General features: G+C 31.8%; 2 protein-coding genes across 2 annotated transcripts in view; one reads left to right on the plus strand and one right to left on the minus strand.

Annotated features, from left to right (window-relative positions):
- Nucleotides 1–978: 978 nt before the first annotated feature.
- LOC125186753 (F-box protein At5g49610-like) lies at nucleotides 979–2,148 on the minus strand. Its single transcript, XM_089058243.1, has one exon. The coding sequence runs from the start codon at nucleotides 2,146–2,148 to the stop codon at nucleotides 979–981; it is 1,170 nt and encodes a 389-aa protein (XP_088914369.1).
- A 2,607-nt stretch (nucleotides 2,149–4,755) lies between these two features.
- Nucleotides 4,756–16,810, plus strand: part of LOC125186046 (DNA sliding clamp PCNA-like) — a 30,318-nt gene continuing 18,263 nt past the window's right edge. The window contains exons 1-3 of the mRNA XM_089059733.1: nucleotides 4,756–5,074; nucleotides 5,882–5,957; nucleotide 6,550. Coding sequence (XP_088915859.1) covers nucleotides 4,756–5,074; nucleotides 5,882–5,957; nucleotide 6,550 — 396 coding nt within the window. The remainder of the gene's footprint in view (nucleotides 5,075–5,881; nucleotides 5,958–6,549; nucleotides 6,551–16,810) is intronic.

Consider the following 16,810-nt stretch of genomic DNA (forward strand, 5'->3'; position numbering starts at 1 on the left):
AGGGGGCTCGATTTTTCCTCTTTAAAATAAGGAATAATTGGGTCTTGGATTTAATTTGGATAAATATCCCAAGAATTAAATTAAATCCGAAAAAATAGAATTATTCCTCTAAAATCAAGGGGGTTCGAAAATCACAAGAATTGGGTGGCTAGTATTTATGGAAATTTTCTCTAATATTCTCACTCACCCTTAAACAAATAATTCATCTCATAAATTAATAAATCACATGCCACATCATAAAATCAATAAGTTTGACTTTTCAAACTTTCAACGCAAACCCTAGACTCAACTCGGCCATAGCATCACGGGAAATAAAAGCATTCTCGACTCCACGTCATCAATAATAAATTTTAGGGCTCTAAAATTAGGGTTCTAAATTCCGAGATGTTACAGCAATAGTATAAACGTTAAACAGCAATCTACAACAATCTATAGATTGCAATCTATAGATGTACAAAAATGTTCATGATCTTGATTACATATAATTTGAATTTTTCATTGTTTTTTCTTTATTTTTGCTAAATATTATATTGGGATTTCAAAGGTCATATGTAAATGTTCATAAGAAAATAACGATACAATTGAACACTAAAAGTAAGATTTACATTGCAACTTTTTTCACCCATATTCTTTTGTATTTTCTAAAACACGTGCAATTTTGAACTAGTAACGGAATTATAAATGAAAGGAACATGAAATAAAGAATGATGTGTAAATAATTTTAAAATTGATATCAATAGAAAGTTTTTGATGAAGGCATTCTAATTGTAAATAAAGATTTACAACAAAGATTAGAAATGTATAAACTAAAGTGAGAATGCAGAAGAATAAATATATAAACACATTACATCCCTTATATACACTAAATAAAGAAAAACGGCTTATTTAACTAAACAATGAATTAAAAATAGTTAGATAAATAAAAACAGTTCGCATAAGTAAATTACAAGTCTGTGATGAGGATACAAAAAGTACAAACTAAAATGATTTTACATTCTTCATACCAAAGTGTCTTTTGAGTGAGAGAAAAGTTGGAGTGAGGAGAATGGAATTAATATTCAAAGAATCATCATCCATCTTACCAAACAAACCAATTCTTGTAAGACTTTTCTTCTTTTTAGAGTAGTATAGAAAGTGCTCCTCATTCCATAACATCAACATGTCTCCATTCTGGTACACATTGATAGGCAGAAGACGTTTGTGTAAACCCTGACCATAATGAGGATGATCGATGAGGACACATAATTCGGGTCCTTGCCTGATTTTGACACTTACCTTGCACCAACTTTTCTCAACTAATTGATCATATTCCTTCAACAACCAGATCACGTGATAATAGTCACTTTTAACTTCTGGTTTGTCATCACAAAAACACAGACAATCTCCTAAAGTACACAACATTCCCTGGTTAACTTTGTTTCTCTTGAGACATTCAATTGGTGGAGAGAAGGTGCTAAAACATTCTGTCTCAAGATCAAAGCAGCAAATGAAAGGGGGCAACCGAAATTTTGAAACAAACCAGTAGAGATTGCCACTAACAAATGCAGCAACGGAGCTGTGACAACAATCAAACGAGGGGATAACACCTTCAACGCGTCTCCATGAAGATCCTGATTCAAGAGTGTATACATGGCATCCGTCGTAGGTAGGGTTGAGATAGACAATCTTATGTTGTCCACTTATTCTGCTCACTCCAATTCCATAACAATCTTCTCGAGGGCGAGTAAGACGGCAGCGGAGCTCAACAAATTCACGGGTGATAGGATTACATACATAAAGATGATCACGAAAAGGATTTTTTAGAAGAAGCAAACCATTGGAAGAACCTTGTATTGTTGATGCTTGGGGGAAATCAAACTTGGTGATTGGATTCAGCTTGCGCTTGGGCTTCTCTTCCAATTTAAAAACACTGAACCAATTTGAATTTGTAGACGGTATCGAGACCACTAGGGAAGGGGAGGATTTAGAAAGATGGGACTTGTTAAAATAGTCATTCTCAATGAGATTGAGCCATAGTTTGCAAACACATTTGCAAGTTGCAATATCTTCAAGAGGGAGTCTCAATAGGATATCGGTGAGGATCTCTAATGGTAGGTATTTGAAGAAATTTTGCTTCATTCTTCGATGAATTGAGCCTTTGGAGATCATATTCTAACTTTAAACCTAAAGAATAAACTACACATAAGCCGCCTAGATTACTAAAAACTAACACAGTCTAGCAAGTATGAAAAAAAATCAGAGATTAAACAGATAAGCATGCCATAGATTACACACCAAAATAAGTAAAAGCATACAGTTTACTTTTCCATGAATTATAGTTGTAACACTACTCATATGAAATTGTTTCTTTCTGTATAAACTGCACACCACTTCTCTCTAAGAAATTCACACCACCTCTCTTTTTTTTATTACTCTAGAAAATTTCGACTGTCAAATTATTCTCTACACCAATTTCACACTACCTCGAATTTGGACACTCCTATGGTGCCCTATTTATAAGATTTATGACTTGCCTTATATATAAATAGGGTTTATGATTTCTCAAAGAGATTCCTAATCGCCCAATATAATCATTAATTAATATTGCTCACAAAAAATTTATCCTCAAAAAATGCAGACAGATTGACTAAAAAACCTTACACAAAAGTAACAATTAAGCTTTTCTATAATTCAAAACCAGAAGTGATTATCATAAAAATTGGATCTTGGAAATAAGTGTAGGCCATATAAGGTAATAAACGAGAGGAGATTACCTTGGGCGGGCAAGAGAGAGAGCTTGAATTGGGAGAGAGAACTAAACTTGAATTTGGGAGTGTTAGTGCCAAAAAAATAGATTGTGAAACAAGTATTTTCCAAGATTATATTATAGATTGCATCAAAATTAGGTGGCTAAGTGGAAACATCCCAAGTGAATATTTTTTTTTTTTAATTTCTTGCTTCTCCTTTGTTGAATCGCAACCACAATATGTTGTGTAGGCTGAGGAAACAAACTGGTTCACAAAGTGTAGTAGTGCTATGGTAATGAATGTGACTATGTCTATATGAAATGTGAGTTGCAAGTTGAGTGAGCCTCACATTAAATAGCAACAAGTCTCATCCCAGCAAACAAAGATGGTAGTATTTCCCAAATCACAGATTTTTTTACCAACCTTGTGCTTTTTGGACAATCACATACCGTATATCCTCTTATGTAAAAGATGTACCCATTTTTGCTATTTTTTTGTCTAATTACAAAAAAAAAATGTATGCGTTGGAATAAGGAAATTAACTAATTGGAGAACAAGAAGGCAAGGAAGGAAGTTATGGCAAGAATAAAGAAGGAAATCAATTAAAGATTATGGAAATTCAAATAAAAAAGATATTAGTATAATTAGAATATATTTTTCATATATAGCTACATTTAGAGCCTATTAAAGGTGATGTAGCCATGGAGAGAATTAAAAAAAAAAATCATTCACAATGTAGTCTTTAAAGTTCTTCCCGTCTATTAATTTCTGCAAAGTATTTTATTTTCCGCATTTTACTTTCAACAGTATGTAACAAAAATTACAAGTAAGATATAAGATATTAATTAGTTTAAATTAATACAACATATAACTTAAATAAAAAAATTAAGAAATCTCATAACGTAACTAATTGATTCTTCCCATATTGAACTTCATCTAACATGGTAAAAATATGTTGTTATTTTCTTATCAGCATTTAACATAAGCAGATCCACGGGAAAGGATGCTCTCGAAGGGATGGAAGCAAACATCCGTAACAGAAGCGCAGTGGCCAGGAGAACAATCACTGGATCGGGAGGATGCCACCTTGCTCATCTATTTTATTTGTACATAGTGGGAAAATATGTACATTCAAACACCCAAAAATATATGACTCCCTATAAAAAAAATGAAACTGACCATTGTACAAAGTAAATCATGAATAACAAAAGACCATCTGTTACGAACTTGAATCCTTCGAGTGGATTCTAACTCCAACAAAATAACTAAATTATGGAAATTTAGAAAACTTGATAAACTAAAGAAAATGAACTTAATAAACTAATGAAAATGGAAATATACTTTTTTATTCTTCTCTGCTAAATGCCAAAGGATTACAAATATTTATAGAGCACAATATGCAATAACTAATATATTTATAGAGAACATTATGCAATAACTAATTGATGAAATGCAACATTATGCCACTAAATATACCACTAATCCACGTGGAAACTAACTGACTCTAAACCAAAACACGTTGTCTTCAACATTCATGTTTATATTTTAATTTAAATAATAATATCTATTTTAAAAGAGTATTTTCATAAATATCTCAAAACTCCCCTCTCTATATATTGTATAGATAGATAGATTGACAGCCAAATTATGGTTTAAAGTTATACTCCACGTATATTTAAAACTGATAAATTAATATATATGGAAAATATCCTAGCATCGAGCCACTCTTATTGATCTCAAATCTACAATATATATTTGTAGATAATATTAGTTGTAGATTATTTTCTTCAATAAGATCTTTATTAAGATATCTCCTATAATTTAATATTGGAATATTATAGTTTGAAATTAATTGTTTCATAATATTTATTGTCAAAGTACATTTTTGTTAACAATTTTCACATAAAGATATTGATTATAATTTTATTTAATTAACTTGTATTCTAAAAATTAATATTTTAAAATTATTTTAGTCTGTGCATGCTTACTACTATAAAAATCAAGGTTAATTCTTTTAATTCCATCGAAGATGTTGGAGCTACGGTTGGTGCAGGGGAGTGTGTTGAAGAAGGTTGTGGAATCGATCAAGGAGCTTGTAACCGATGCCAAGTTCGACTGCTCCCCCACCGGTTTCTCGCTGCAGGCTTTCGATTCCAGCCACTTGGCGCTGGTGTCGCTGCTGCTCCGCTCGGAGGGATTCCACCACTACCGCTGCGACCGAAACATCTCCATGGGGATGCACCTCGGCACCGTGGCTAAAATGCTCAAGTTCGCCGGACATGACGATATCATCACTTTGAAGGCCGACGACGCCAGCGACTCTGTCACTTTCATGTTCGAAAGCCCCAGTACGTTTCGTTTTATGATAAGTGAAATCCGGTCAAAAATCAAAGCAAATTTTGGATCATTAGATTGGATGGTATGGTAGTGATAATAATATCCGAGCTACATTATTAAACTAAAAGCATTACATTATTAGCCAAGCTACATTACTAGACTACACAATCTGTTACATTATTAGACTAAAATGTGCTATATTATTAGCCGAGCTACATTATTAGATTACACATCCTACATTATTAGATGACACGTGGCATTCATCTAACGGTTACATCACAAGATCCCGTGACTGATATTTATTTTGATTTTTGAAAGAATTTCACTTATTGATCTGATCACGTCCCTTTCTACCTATTTATTATTGATGTGGTTTAATTGATTGATGATTTACCCTATCGCTTAGATTTGCATATATGAATTGGCACATGTACTAAAATTTAGTATTGGATGGTATGGTTGTGATAATATTATTCGAGCTACATTATTAAACTAAAAGCATTACATTATTAGCCGAGCTACATTATTAGACTACACAATTTGTTACATTATTAGACTACACAATTTGTTACATTATTAGATGACACGTGGCATTCATCTAATGGTTACATCACAAGATCCAATGACTGATATTTGCTTTGATTTTTTACGGATATTGAATCTTATCACATCTCTTTCTACCTATTTATTATTGATGTGATTCAATTGATGAATGATTATGTTGATGATTTACCCTATCACTTAGATTTGCATATATGAATTGGCACTAAAATTTAGTCTGGATTTGATATGTATAATAAAATTGTGATGTTTTACAGGACAAGATAAGAGCTCAAAATTTGAGATGAAGCTGATGGACATTGAGAGTGAGCATCTAGGAACGCCAGAAGCTGAGTACCATGCTATTGTTCGCATGCCATCTGTTGAAACTACTTTAAAAGTACTACTCATATCCCACCAACTTTTTCAACTCACTTTCCATTATATTTCTTGAAACTTGTCAAAATTTGGAGGATGGAGGTAGTAACCAGTATTAAAAAATAAGAGACTATACAGATAAATTACTCACCAAAAACATAAAAGCATACAGTTTACTTTCCATGAATTATAGTTGTAAAAGATACCACATGAAATTGTTTCTTTCTATATGAAACTTTACCGTGATTAAACTGCAAATTCACACCAACTCTCTCTTTCTTCTTCTCTCCAGCAAATTTTGACTGTCTGTTTGTTCTCCACAGCCAATTCACACCAACTCGAATTTGGGTTCTCCTATGGAATTGGTGTCCTATTACTGATGTAAATAGGATTTATGAGAGATTCCTAATCGCGATTTTATTATAGAGTTAATTTTGGTCACAAAAAATTAAATTGGGAGTGGGGTGACTAAAAAATCTTATACCTAAATTAAATAGAAGTACAATTAAGCTTTTGTATAGTTCAAAACTAAAAGTCATTGTCATAAAAATTGGATATTGGAAATAAGTGTAGGCTAGATAAGGTACTAATCTAATGAATATGTTTATGAAGAACATAGGCATGCATATCAACAAAATTAAAATAAGAGGAGTATTTTGCTATATAATAAAAATTGACAGATTATGCAACAAAAACACAATACACCACATGATTCCTCGATGAAAAAAGATGGTAGTATTTCCCAAATCACAGATTTTTTACCAATCTTGTGCTTTATTGATAATCACATACCGTATTTCCTCTTATGTAAATGATGTACCCATTTATGCTATTTTTTGTCTAATTACAAAAAAATAATGTATGTAACAAAAATTACAAGATATAAGACAAAATTGAAAATTAATGAAAACCAGCGTGTAATATTGTTATAGTCTTGTCATAACTCCCCCGTTTCCTAAAAATAAAAACTTCAAACAACAGCATGGTTTTATTATAAAATTGGTAAAGTAAGAAAGAGAAAGAGAAAGAGAAGAGAAAAAATTGTGAAAGAAAATGAAAATAGAGAACTAAGGTTAGTGGATTATAGGTCCATTTTTTAAAATAAAAATTTTCTATTTTTAGGACACATACCAAACATAAAAATAATTTCTATTTTTTTAAAATGGATCGATTATTTTTTAAACTCGTAATGTCGTCAATAGATCCAATGTTGAGTCGTTATAGCTCATTAATGATTTACGCATTTTTTTTCGTTATTGCTTATGGTTTGACCTATAGAAATTTAAATACGTGTCATTATTTGATGGTTTATTATAACAAGATGTGCCCATGATTCCTACAGCCTCAACTATTTCTGGATCTTTCTCAATGTCAATCTCAATCAAATGGACGTGCTGGTCGAATTCATCTATGATCTGCCATATCGAGAGGTTATAGAAGTTTAATTTGGTTCATACAGAGTCAAATGGGTTGATGAAATTAAAAAAACTTCCATCGTAGTGATAACTCCTAACCTCCTACTCACTCCACTTAATCACATGTTTTTAGACTTTAACAATATATTTTTAATTAATATAATTTTTAAAATTAAATGGGAATCTTGTAAATTTCTCCAAAACTGCCCTTTTATATATTGTATAGATGTTTATGACTATGCTTCTTGTTAATTTAATAATTTGAGATTCAAATTTTATGCAAGTAGTAGTAATGTTGCTGTGGTTTGTGAATTTAGAATGTATAAAAGAAATTAAAAAATCTTTTTTTCATGCTCTTATTTATGTTAGTATGTTTTGAATGATTTTGTTATTAAAGTTCAAATTATATATCTCTGCTTATCATAACTAAATTTAAGTTATTATGCTAAATTAATTACTCCTTAGTAAATTAATCAAGTTCAGTTTATAAATAATTTATTTTAATTACTAAAAATTATTTGTATATGAATTATTGAATATTATACTAATCGATAGTACAATAAAATTATCGTGTCTTTCTATTGCGTAAAATTATTGAGATCGAAAATGATCACATCTCACGGTTAAAAATTCAATTAAGTATCATTTCGTGTCCCTATTTTTCAAAAAAATTAATAAATGACAATCTAATTAAGTAAGCTTATGGCTGGGTCGATACGATATACCGTATCAAAAATTTTGTTTCGTTATCATACCGAAAATATTGATATGAAAGAATTTCATATCGTTATTGTTTCGAAAGTTTCGGTATACCGAAATTTCGGTATGGAAAAATACTATACTATTATCGTTTCAAAACTTTGGTATATCGTAACGAACTTCGGTATACCGTTCTGAACGGTATATCGATATTTCGTACGATATACCGAAATTTTATACCATTTCGAATACCTGTATACCGACAAGTATAATTTCAAAACTGAGAAATAAAACCAAAATTAATATAATTTTAACATAATAAAATAAACTTTGTCCACATCTTTATAATCAAAATATATATAATTAAGTTATATGGATATATCTATGATTTAAACTTTTAATCTTAAAAAAATAAATTATATTATTATTATTATTATTATTATTATTATTATTATTATTATTATTATTATTATTATTATTATTATTATTATTATTATTATTATCATCAACATCATCATCGGTATAAACGATATGTATCGATAATTCGATATGTATTGATTTTCGATATATTTCGGTATACCGATAATATCGTATATTCGATATAAAACGATATATTGCGGTATAAAAAAATTCATATCGTTATCATATCGAAAACTTTCGATACGGTATTGTATCGTACCGAAAGTTTTGGTAATACCGAAAATTCGATATTTTTCGATATTTTTCAATACGATACGATCGATATACCGTTTTTTCGGTATATTTACTCAGCCCTAAGTAAGCTCTGTAATTTAAATTAGATATATTATTATTTTATATAATACTTATTCGATTTTGATTTATTACACATAGATGTGTGCTCCTTCTGAAAAGTACGATATTTTAAATTTTTAATTATGATTTATTAAAAATGGAGTGCATGAGGCATAAAAATTATAATCAATAAATATTCATAATGAAATTCTACAAATATTGCTACACGGAATATTGGAATATATGATTATAAAATTGTTTTACATATTTTAGATTTTTAATTATTTTATAGTTAATAGTTAGATTGAACTAAAATTAATTTTTGTTGCTATTATTATATAATTATGATTTGTCGGTTTAATTTGTAAAGTCTAAGTATTTCAAAATTTTTAATAAGGCGTGTTATATGTTTCGGGCTTTCTTTAATAACTACAACCTATTTTATATTTATATTATTATGTGAAATTATATGTTCTTCTATAAATTATTTAATTTTTTTTAATGATGCAAGTTTTGTTTGTCTTTTATATTTAGTTATGGTATTTGTTGTTATTTATTTCTATTATAGAAGAATAAAGTAAGATAAAAAAATTATTTTGGGCCAAATTAAAAATTAGGACACCTTCAAATGGAATCTCACTTTGAGCGTGGGGGGATTATTTCCGCACATATAAAATGTTTTATAAACTAAGTTGCTCTTCTAGTCTTCTTATTTTAATATGTTCTTGTATGAAATATATTCAGATAAATGACAAACTTGTATTTTAGTGTCATGATTGGTATGTTGATATGCTTAATTGTTGATTTTTTTATTTTTTTTTTCTCAAAATGGTTATTTCTAGCCAATTGCTATATGTTTTGGAGTTCACGTGTTTGTTGAGTGTTTTAGGCAAAAATAGGCGGAAATTGGGCGAAACAGGGTCCCACCCGACCGGGTGAGGTTTTGTGCAGAAAATCCACCCGCCCGGGTGGCATTTAGAAGCCGTAAAGTGGACAGAGATTTCAAGAGAAGACCCACCTGACCAGGTGATTTTCCAGTACAATAATTGTACCCGGCCGGGTGGCGCAGTTATACCTGCGACAGTCCGGAGAGTACCGAAGATTTGACACCCGGCCGGGTGAATTTCATGTACAATAATTCCACCCGGCCGGGTACGTAATTCTGGCAATTTTCTTATTGGAAACGCGATTTTTGGAAGAGGAGGATAAGAAAGAAGATATAGGGCAACTCTACTCATTCACCACCACCACCTAACACACATTCTCTCTTTCTGAAATACTCTTGGAAGAAGATTGAAGATTCAAGCTTCAATTCCTCCGCCAATTGTACTCTGTATCATCTTTTCCATTGTTTTCCTTAGTTTAGACTTGTTTTCTTCCATGATCATGAGTAGCTAAACATCTTTTATGTAGAATTCTTGGTGAAGATGCATTGATTCATAGTTTTAATCCAATGACTTCGTTTTTATCTAGCTCTTGTAATTGTTTGGTTGATTCATGTGCTTTTTCCTGTCAATTGCTTGATCACCAATTGGTAGTGTTAGGGTTTCTTAGAGTAATCGGGAGGTGAAATAATTAATCTTGAAAGAGGAATAATTCACACCTTTATTCAATAAAACTCGGGAGAGTTGAGATTCTGAGTGGGATCATTAATCTAATCGATCTATTGGGACTTAGGTCTAAGAATTAGAAGGAGACTTCAATTGTTACACTTAATCTGCGGATTTCTCACCTTGGGAAAGGGTTAAATTCATATTTGTGATTGATTCAACGATTCTAGAGACTTTAAATGGTAATTTAAGTTCAATTGGGCTAGGCTATGAGTTGTGCATCGGATCCTTGAATTCTGCATATTTCTTCATCTCTGTCTGCAACTTGCTTCTTTGTTTCTTTGTTTAAGTGTTTCTCTTTAATCTCTGATTTTATATGTTTTTAGTAGTTTTTAGTTTAAAACCAAAATTCTCGATCGTCTGGATAGTAGTTGAAATTTGTTCGTGGTACTTAGGTTTACACAAAATTGTCTCTGTGGGATACGATATACTCTTGCTTGCTGTTTGCTACGATAATCCTGTACACTTGCGGGAATTATTTTGGTAAAATAAAGTTGAGTCAATAAACAATAAACCTGATTTTTGTAAATTAAAGATAATTTATAATAAAAATACTAGAAATAAATAGAATATACTAGTATAAGACTAAAGTAGAGAATTCTAGAAGGAAAAGAAAAATGAAAATGTAGAACAAATACATATGGGTCTATATATATACATACCTATTGTAACTTTGTAGATGTTAAGTTTTGCAAGCTTAGTTTTTTTTAGTTTTTTAATTTAAATTATGATAAATAATGGTATAAGTGTTAATAATAATGGTATAAGTTGTAAATAAAATGATGTGTAGTAGGGGTAGTGTTGTTTGAAACTTTTTTAAATTAGAAAGTTCATACTCTTTAGGAACGAACGAAAAAAGAAATAGTTCATACTCTTCGGGGACGGATGGAGTATATTAAATTAGTTTTCGTAAAATTAATTGAACGGCTAGTTTTCGTGGGGCCTACTGCTTGACTCGCCAGCCTTCAATTTCGGCGGCGCGAGGCGGCATGGAGAAGGGTGACATTGAGGGCGACACGCCGCCGCGGCGTTCTGTTCCGACGACCTCTGCCTCCTCGTCGAAAAACACAGACATGAGAATTCTCACGATTGAATTCTTTGGATTCGATTCAGATTGAATTGAATTTTTGGATTGGCAAATGAATTGAATTTCTCACTGATAATCAATTTCTTGAATGCAATGCAACGGCTAGTTAGATTACAATTAAAATTAAAATTACTCCGCTTTTTATTTGTCTGCATGAGTACAATGTATAGCTATTTTTAATATTTTTAACACTCAATTGAACAATAGTGTTGCTTCTAATCACATTAATGATAGTAGTACTCTTTGTATTCAATGGTATATGTCATATTTTTATTTTTAAATTTGTTCCTTTAAAAATATTATAGTACCCCACATTTTCTTATGCAAAAAATCTCTCATATTATTATCATACAAAAATATATATTTTTTTCTATTAATATATAAAAATAATATCTTATAAAATCTTGTGTCATCTCTAAAAATATAACATCTACAAAGTAAAATCACTTTTGATTATTTATGCTTTCTTTTGTCTGAAGAAATTTAAAAGCCTCAAGAAACCAATTTCGATTAAAAGTAATAAGAAAAAACAAGCGGGCTGAGTACAAAAAATATAAAAACACACTTCTTTAAAAAAACGAAGAAGAAAATGAACTCCAAAATTTTAGTACAATCTGGCACGAAATCAGCCTTTTACACAATCACCAAAGCCTAATCAATCGAGCCCTATGATCCCGGCACAAATCGAGGCAGGAACCAAGGGCGGAGCCAGCATGTATGGAGCAGGGTCAAATGCCCCCCCTCATGCCTTCAACATTATTGCATTTTTACATAAAAATTCACAATTATATTAACAAAATATACTAAATGCCCCTCTAAAATGCATAAAATTTTTCTTCATAATAATCCCTCCGTCCACAATAAATAGTCTCATTTATGGACGGCACGGGTTTTAATGAGAAATTGGTAAAGTAAGAGAGAGGAGGAGAAAAAGTAGGTAAAGTAAGAAAGATATTGAGAAAAAAGTGAGTAAAGTATGAGAGAGAAACTTTCAATTTTTAGAACTAAGACTATTTTTTTGTGGACATACCAAAATGGCAAAATGAGTCTTTTTCGTGGACGGAGGGAGTATATTTTTGCCCCTTCACAAGTGAAATCCTAGCTCCGCCCCTGGCAGGAACCGTTCACTGTATGAATTGCTGGGAATTGGAGGGAGCGTTTCAACATTAAGAAAGCGTCAAGAAAATGACGAGAAAGTACAATCCTGACGTTTCACCACCGGAGAGAGTGGACAAGTGCACGAGGATATTTATTGTAGTAGTACTTCTACTAATTTAAATTGGTTAATTTTGATTTAATGTATAATGGTTAACAAATTGGGATTTCAAAGGACATCAAATATAAGAGCACGTCCGTGCCGCTGAGCAGCCCGTTGGCAAATTTGATTTTTTCTTTTTTTTAAAAAAAATATCGAAATTAATTAAAAAAATCATTTTGAAATAAAAAATATATTTTTCCTCTTCCCAATAAATTATATCCGTTTTCTACACACTTTTAATTTATTTATCAAGTTTTTTCCCCCAAAATTCAAATTGTCATCTATAAATACCCCCACTTCACAAGGATGGGCCGCCTAGGGTATATCTCATCCGCCAAGTAGTAGCCCATATTATGCTGGTTGTTGTTGGCGAAAAAACTGATGGTTGGACCGACGCCCTGGCACTGCTCGTTGAAAAGGGGCGACGAGTTGAGAACATTGCGGTCGTTGTTCGACCCGGCTACCCCAAAATACGCATACCAAATCCACAGCTGGTAATCAGCTACGACCTCGAGGATCATCGTGGGATTCTTTCCCTTATAGCCAGTCGTGTAGAACCCTTTCCAGGTGGCGGGACAGTTCTTCCACTCCCAATGCATACAGTCTATGCTGCCCAACATCCCCGGTAACTCATGCTTCTCCCCGTGCATCTGCATCAGATCCTGGCAGTCTTCGGGGGTAGGGATTCGAAGATACTGATCACGGAATATTTCAATGACGCCCTGACAGAAATACTTCAGACAATCCAGGGCAATCATCTCACCGATGTGGAGGTACTCGTCCCACATGTCTGTCGCGCCTCCGTAGGCCAACTGCCTGATTGCCGCAGTGCACTTTTGTATAGGTGTGTGCCAGCCGCATCGTACCTGAACCGGAACCACCTATATCGACGCTCTCAAGCTTCAACGATACACATAAATAGTGGTCTACTCATCCTAAAACGTCGCATGAAAAAGTTGGTCCCAAACCGCGGCTCCGGAGCGAAGTAGTCTTCATATAGCCGCTGATGTGCAGCGATGTGATCCCGATCAACCACAGCTCGGCGGTGGACAATGGGTCGAGGTACCGCCTGCTACTGCAGCTGCAAGGCCCTTTGTATCAGCCAAATTAACTCGCAGGACATATACGCATCCAACTCTTCGTTCAATCGCCGTTTGAACTCCTCAGCATCCTCATCACTACCACCACTGCTCATTTCGCGATATTGCTCTTGTATAGAAATTAAGATAGAGAGAAACTCGTTAACACAAGTGGTGCGAATGAAAATGACGTTAAAATTGCGTATATATAGAGTTTCGAACATTAAAAAATGGGCTAGCCGGTCGCTAGCCGATCGGGACGCTACAATGACGGCTAGCGGATCGGCGTGGGCTAGCCGATTCGCTCGCCGGTCCCAATGGTCGGCTAGCGGACCGGCCAGCGCGCGTGAAGCGGCTAGCCGGTCCGCTATCCGTCGTTGGAAATGCTCTAAAATACTTGAATCCAAACAATATTGGTTGTTTTATCAATTGACAATTTGTTGTAGATTATAATTAACTAGTGTTAACCCACGCGCTATGCGCGATTAGAATATTTTTGTACTATTATTTTGATATTATATTATAAATAAATAATATAAAATAAAATTAGTGACATTACCATTACATAAGATTAGAAAATATAAGAGTATATACTAAGAATATAAACAAAATATTAGGAGACTATAAAATAGTTGTAAAAAGATAAAACGACGAACTACAAAACAAATAAAACAATAATTTAAATATTAATAAAACTACACATTAGTAAATAGAATAATAATTCGCAAGTCATGAAAAAAATTAGTTCTTTCTATAAACAACCTTAAAATTACAATAATAAGAATAGCATAATAAAGAAAATAAAATAGTAAAACTAAAATCCAACAAAACACACATCATCTGAGCGTTGTAACTTCTCTCCTCTGCATACTTTAAACCGAAACTATCGTTGACTCTTTACCTCAGCCTTATTTTGCTCCTTAATCTCCAAATTGATTATTTATGTATGTACGCAAAAATTTTGATATTTTATGGCTTCATCTTCTTTGCTCCCTTTCGTCATTTTGTTGATTTTGAGTTTTTTCTTTGCATGAAACATGTGGAAGTAATAAAGTTGGCGAAGAACGTGCAATTTAATCTTCAAAATATTGTAGATAATCAGCTTCTGCGACTTCTTTATTTGAGGGAAAATAACTTCTATTATTATAGCTAAGATGGAATATATTCAAACAAAACTAAAAAAAATAAAACAAACTAATATTAAGAAAATTTAAATATGAACTAAAAAGCACTCAAATAGAGAATGATCCTCAAAATAAGATTTAAAAGTGCTATTTTCTTTTCACCTTCTCTTACATGACCTTCTCACCACAGCTACGCTGCCTCCGTCTTCATTAACCGTTGAAGAAGAGCTCTCATTGTTGACCGCTGGAGTTGAATCATTTGAGAAAGCATTTTTGAAATTTAACTAATGTTTGCACTGAAAAGATAATTTCACAATGAAAAGAACATGTATTTATAGACAAAAACTAAAGGCTAATAATGATTTCTAAAATCTTTTAAATTCCACTACACATTATAGAAACAAAAATGCATTTTCTAAGGTAAACAATGATAATTAAAATGAATATTCATTTATGATTTAAAAAGTCAAGAAACGCATATATTGAAAACTCCTCATAAATCGATAAATTGAGTGATTTAGCTATACTATAATCACATTATAATTAGCGGTTACATATATGTTACATTATACAATTATGAATGGTATTAACATTGATTTGACCATAGATTTGAAAAGTCATCAAATTAAATATTTTCCGTACTCCATCGGCAGTTACATATGTTTAAATTATTATTTTATTAATTGCATTTACTTTAGAGAGTCATTATTTATAAAAGTAAATTCATGAATATGTTTTGTAACATTTTATAACTATCACCCAAAACTTCTAAATATTCTAAACTATGCCCAAAACTAGGCTTTTATATTAGTATAGATGCAAAGCCAAGGGTTCTGAGATACTTAATTCAATTGTCACAACTCATATTAGAAAATTATTAAACCTTTTCAAGTTACATTCTTATTTAAAATGTCAATATAGGTGCTACTTCATTACCATCTTATCTTTTTTAATTCATCTCATTAAAATTGTTCATTTTTTATATTTGGAAATAAATTCATCTCTTATTTCTTTTCATTAAAATGTTTTTCATACTCACTTCGTCCCCGATTAATTGTCACTTTTTTCCATTTCGGTCAGTACCTCAATAATTGTCACACTTCATTTTTACCATAAATGGTAAGTAGGTCTCACATTCCACTAATTCACTTCACTCACATTTTATTATAAAATTAATATAAAAAGTGGGTCTCACATTCCACTAACTTTTTCAACAATTTTTCTTTATATTTTTTAAAATCTGTGCCCGATCAAAGAGTGATAATTAATCGGAGAACGGATGAAGTATTTTTCAACACAATTTTTTAATTTCCATATCCAAAATTTTGACTAAACTTAGTTTGGATCAATGGAAATACTTATAAAATATAAATAAGTAAATCTGTTAACTCTGTAGATACATATATTTGTATAGCAGATAATTAAGTATTCTTATTTTTTATTTGAGGGTAGAGAGAGCAGGTTCGGTCTTACTCATTTACAGATAACTAAATTGTATACACGTTTTTTCTTGAATAATCTAAAACATACAGGCTCATTTACTCCACTTTCTAGTGGGTGACAAGTAGCTGGGATAACATATACGCATAACTGCGATTAATATAAAAACAATTTTTAAGTGATGCAATATGGTTAATGTAATTTCACTACAAGGATGTTTAATTGTTTATTTTAATTATTTCGTAAAGGACCATGCCCGTTGACTCGCAAGTCGTAAAGCTCAATTATTTTTTGAAGTCCACAATTTAATAGCACTATGATTGCGACCCAAATCGTATATGATATGGTGACATATATTATTTAA

The sequence above is a fragment of the Salvia hispanica genome, chromosome 5 (genome assembly GCF_029641045.1).
Source record: "Salvia hispanica isolate PSC_SH4W2 chromosome 5, Shi_PSC_v1, whole genome shotgun sequence".
Lineage (NCBI taxonomy): Eukaryota > Viridiplantae > Streptophyta > Magnoliopsida > Lamiales > Lamiaceae > Salvia > Salvia hispanica.

Coding starts and splice junctions, on each gene's coding strand:
- LOC125186753 (XM_089058243.1), bottom strand. CDS start 2,148: ATGATCTCCAAAGGCTCAATTCATCGAAGAATGAAGCAAAATTTCTTC.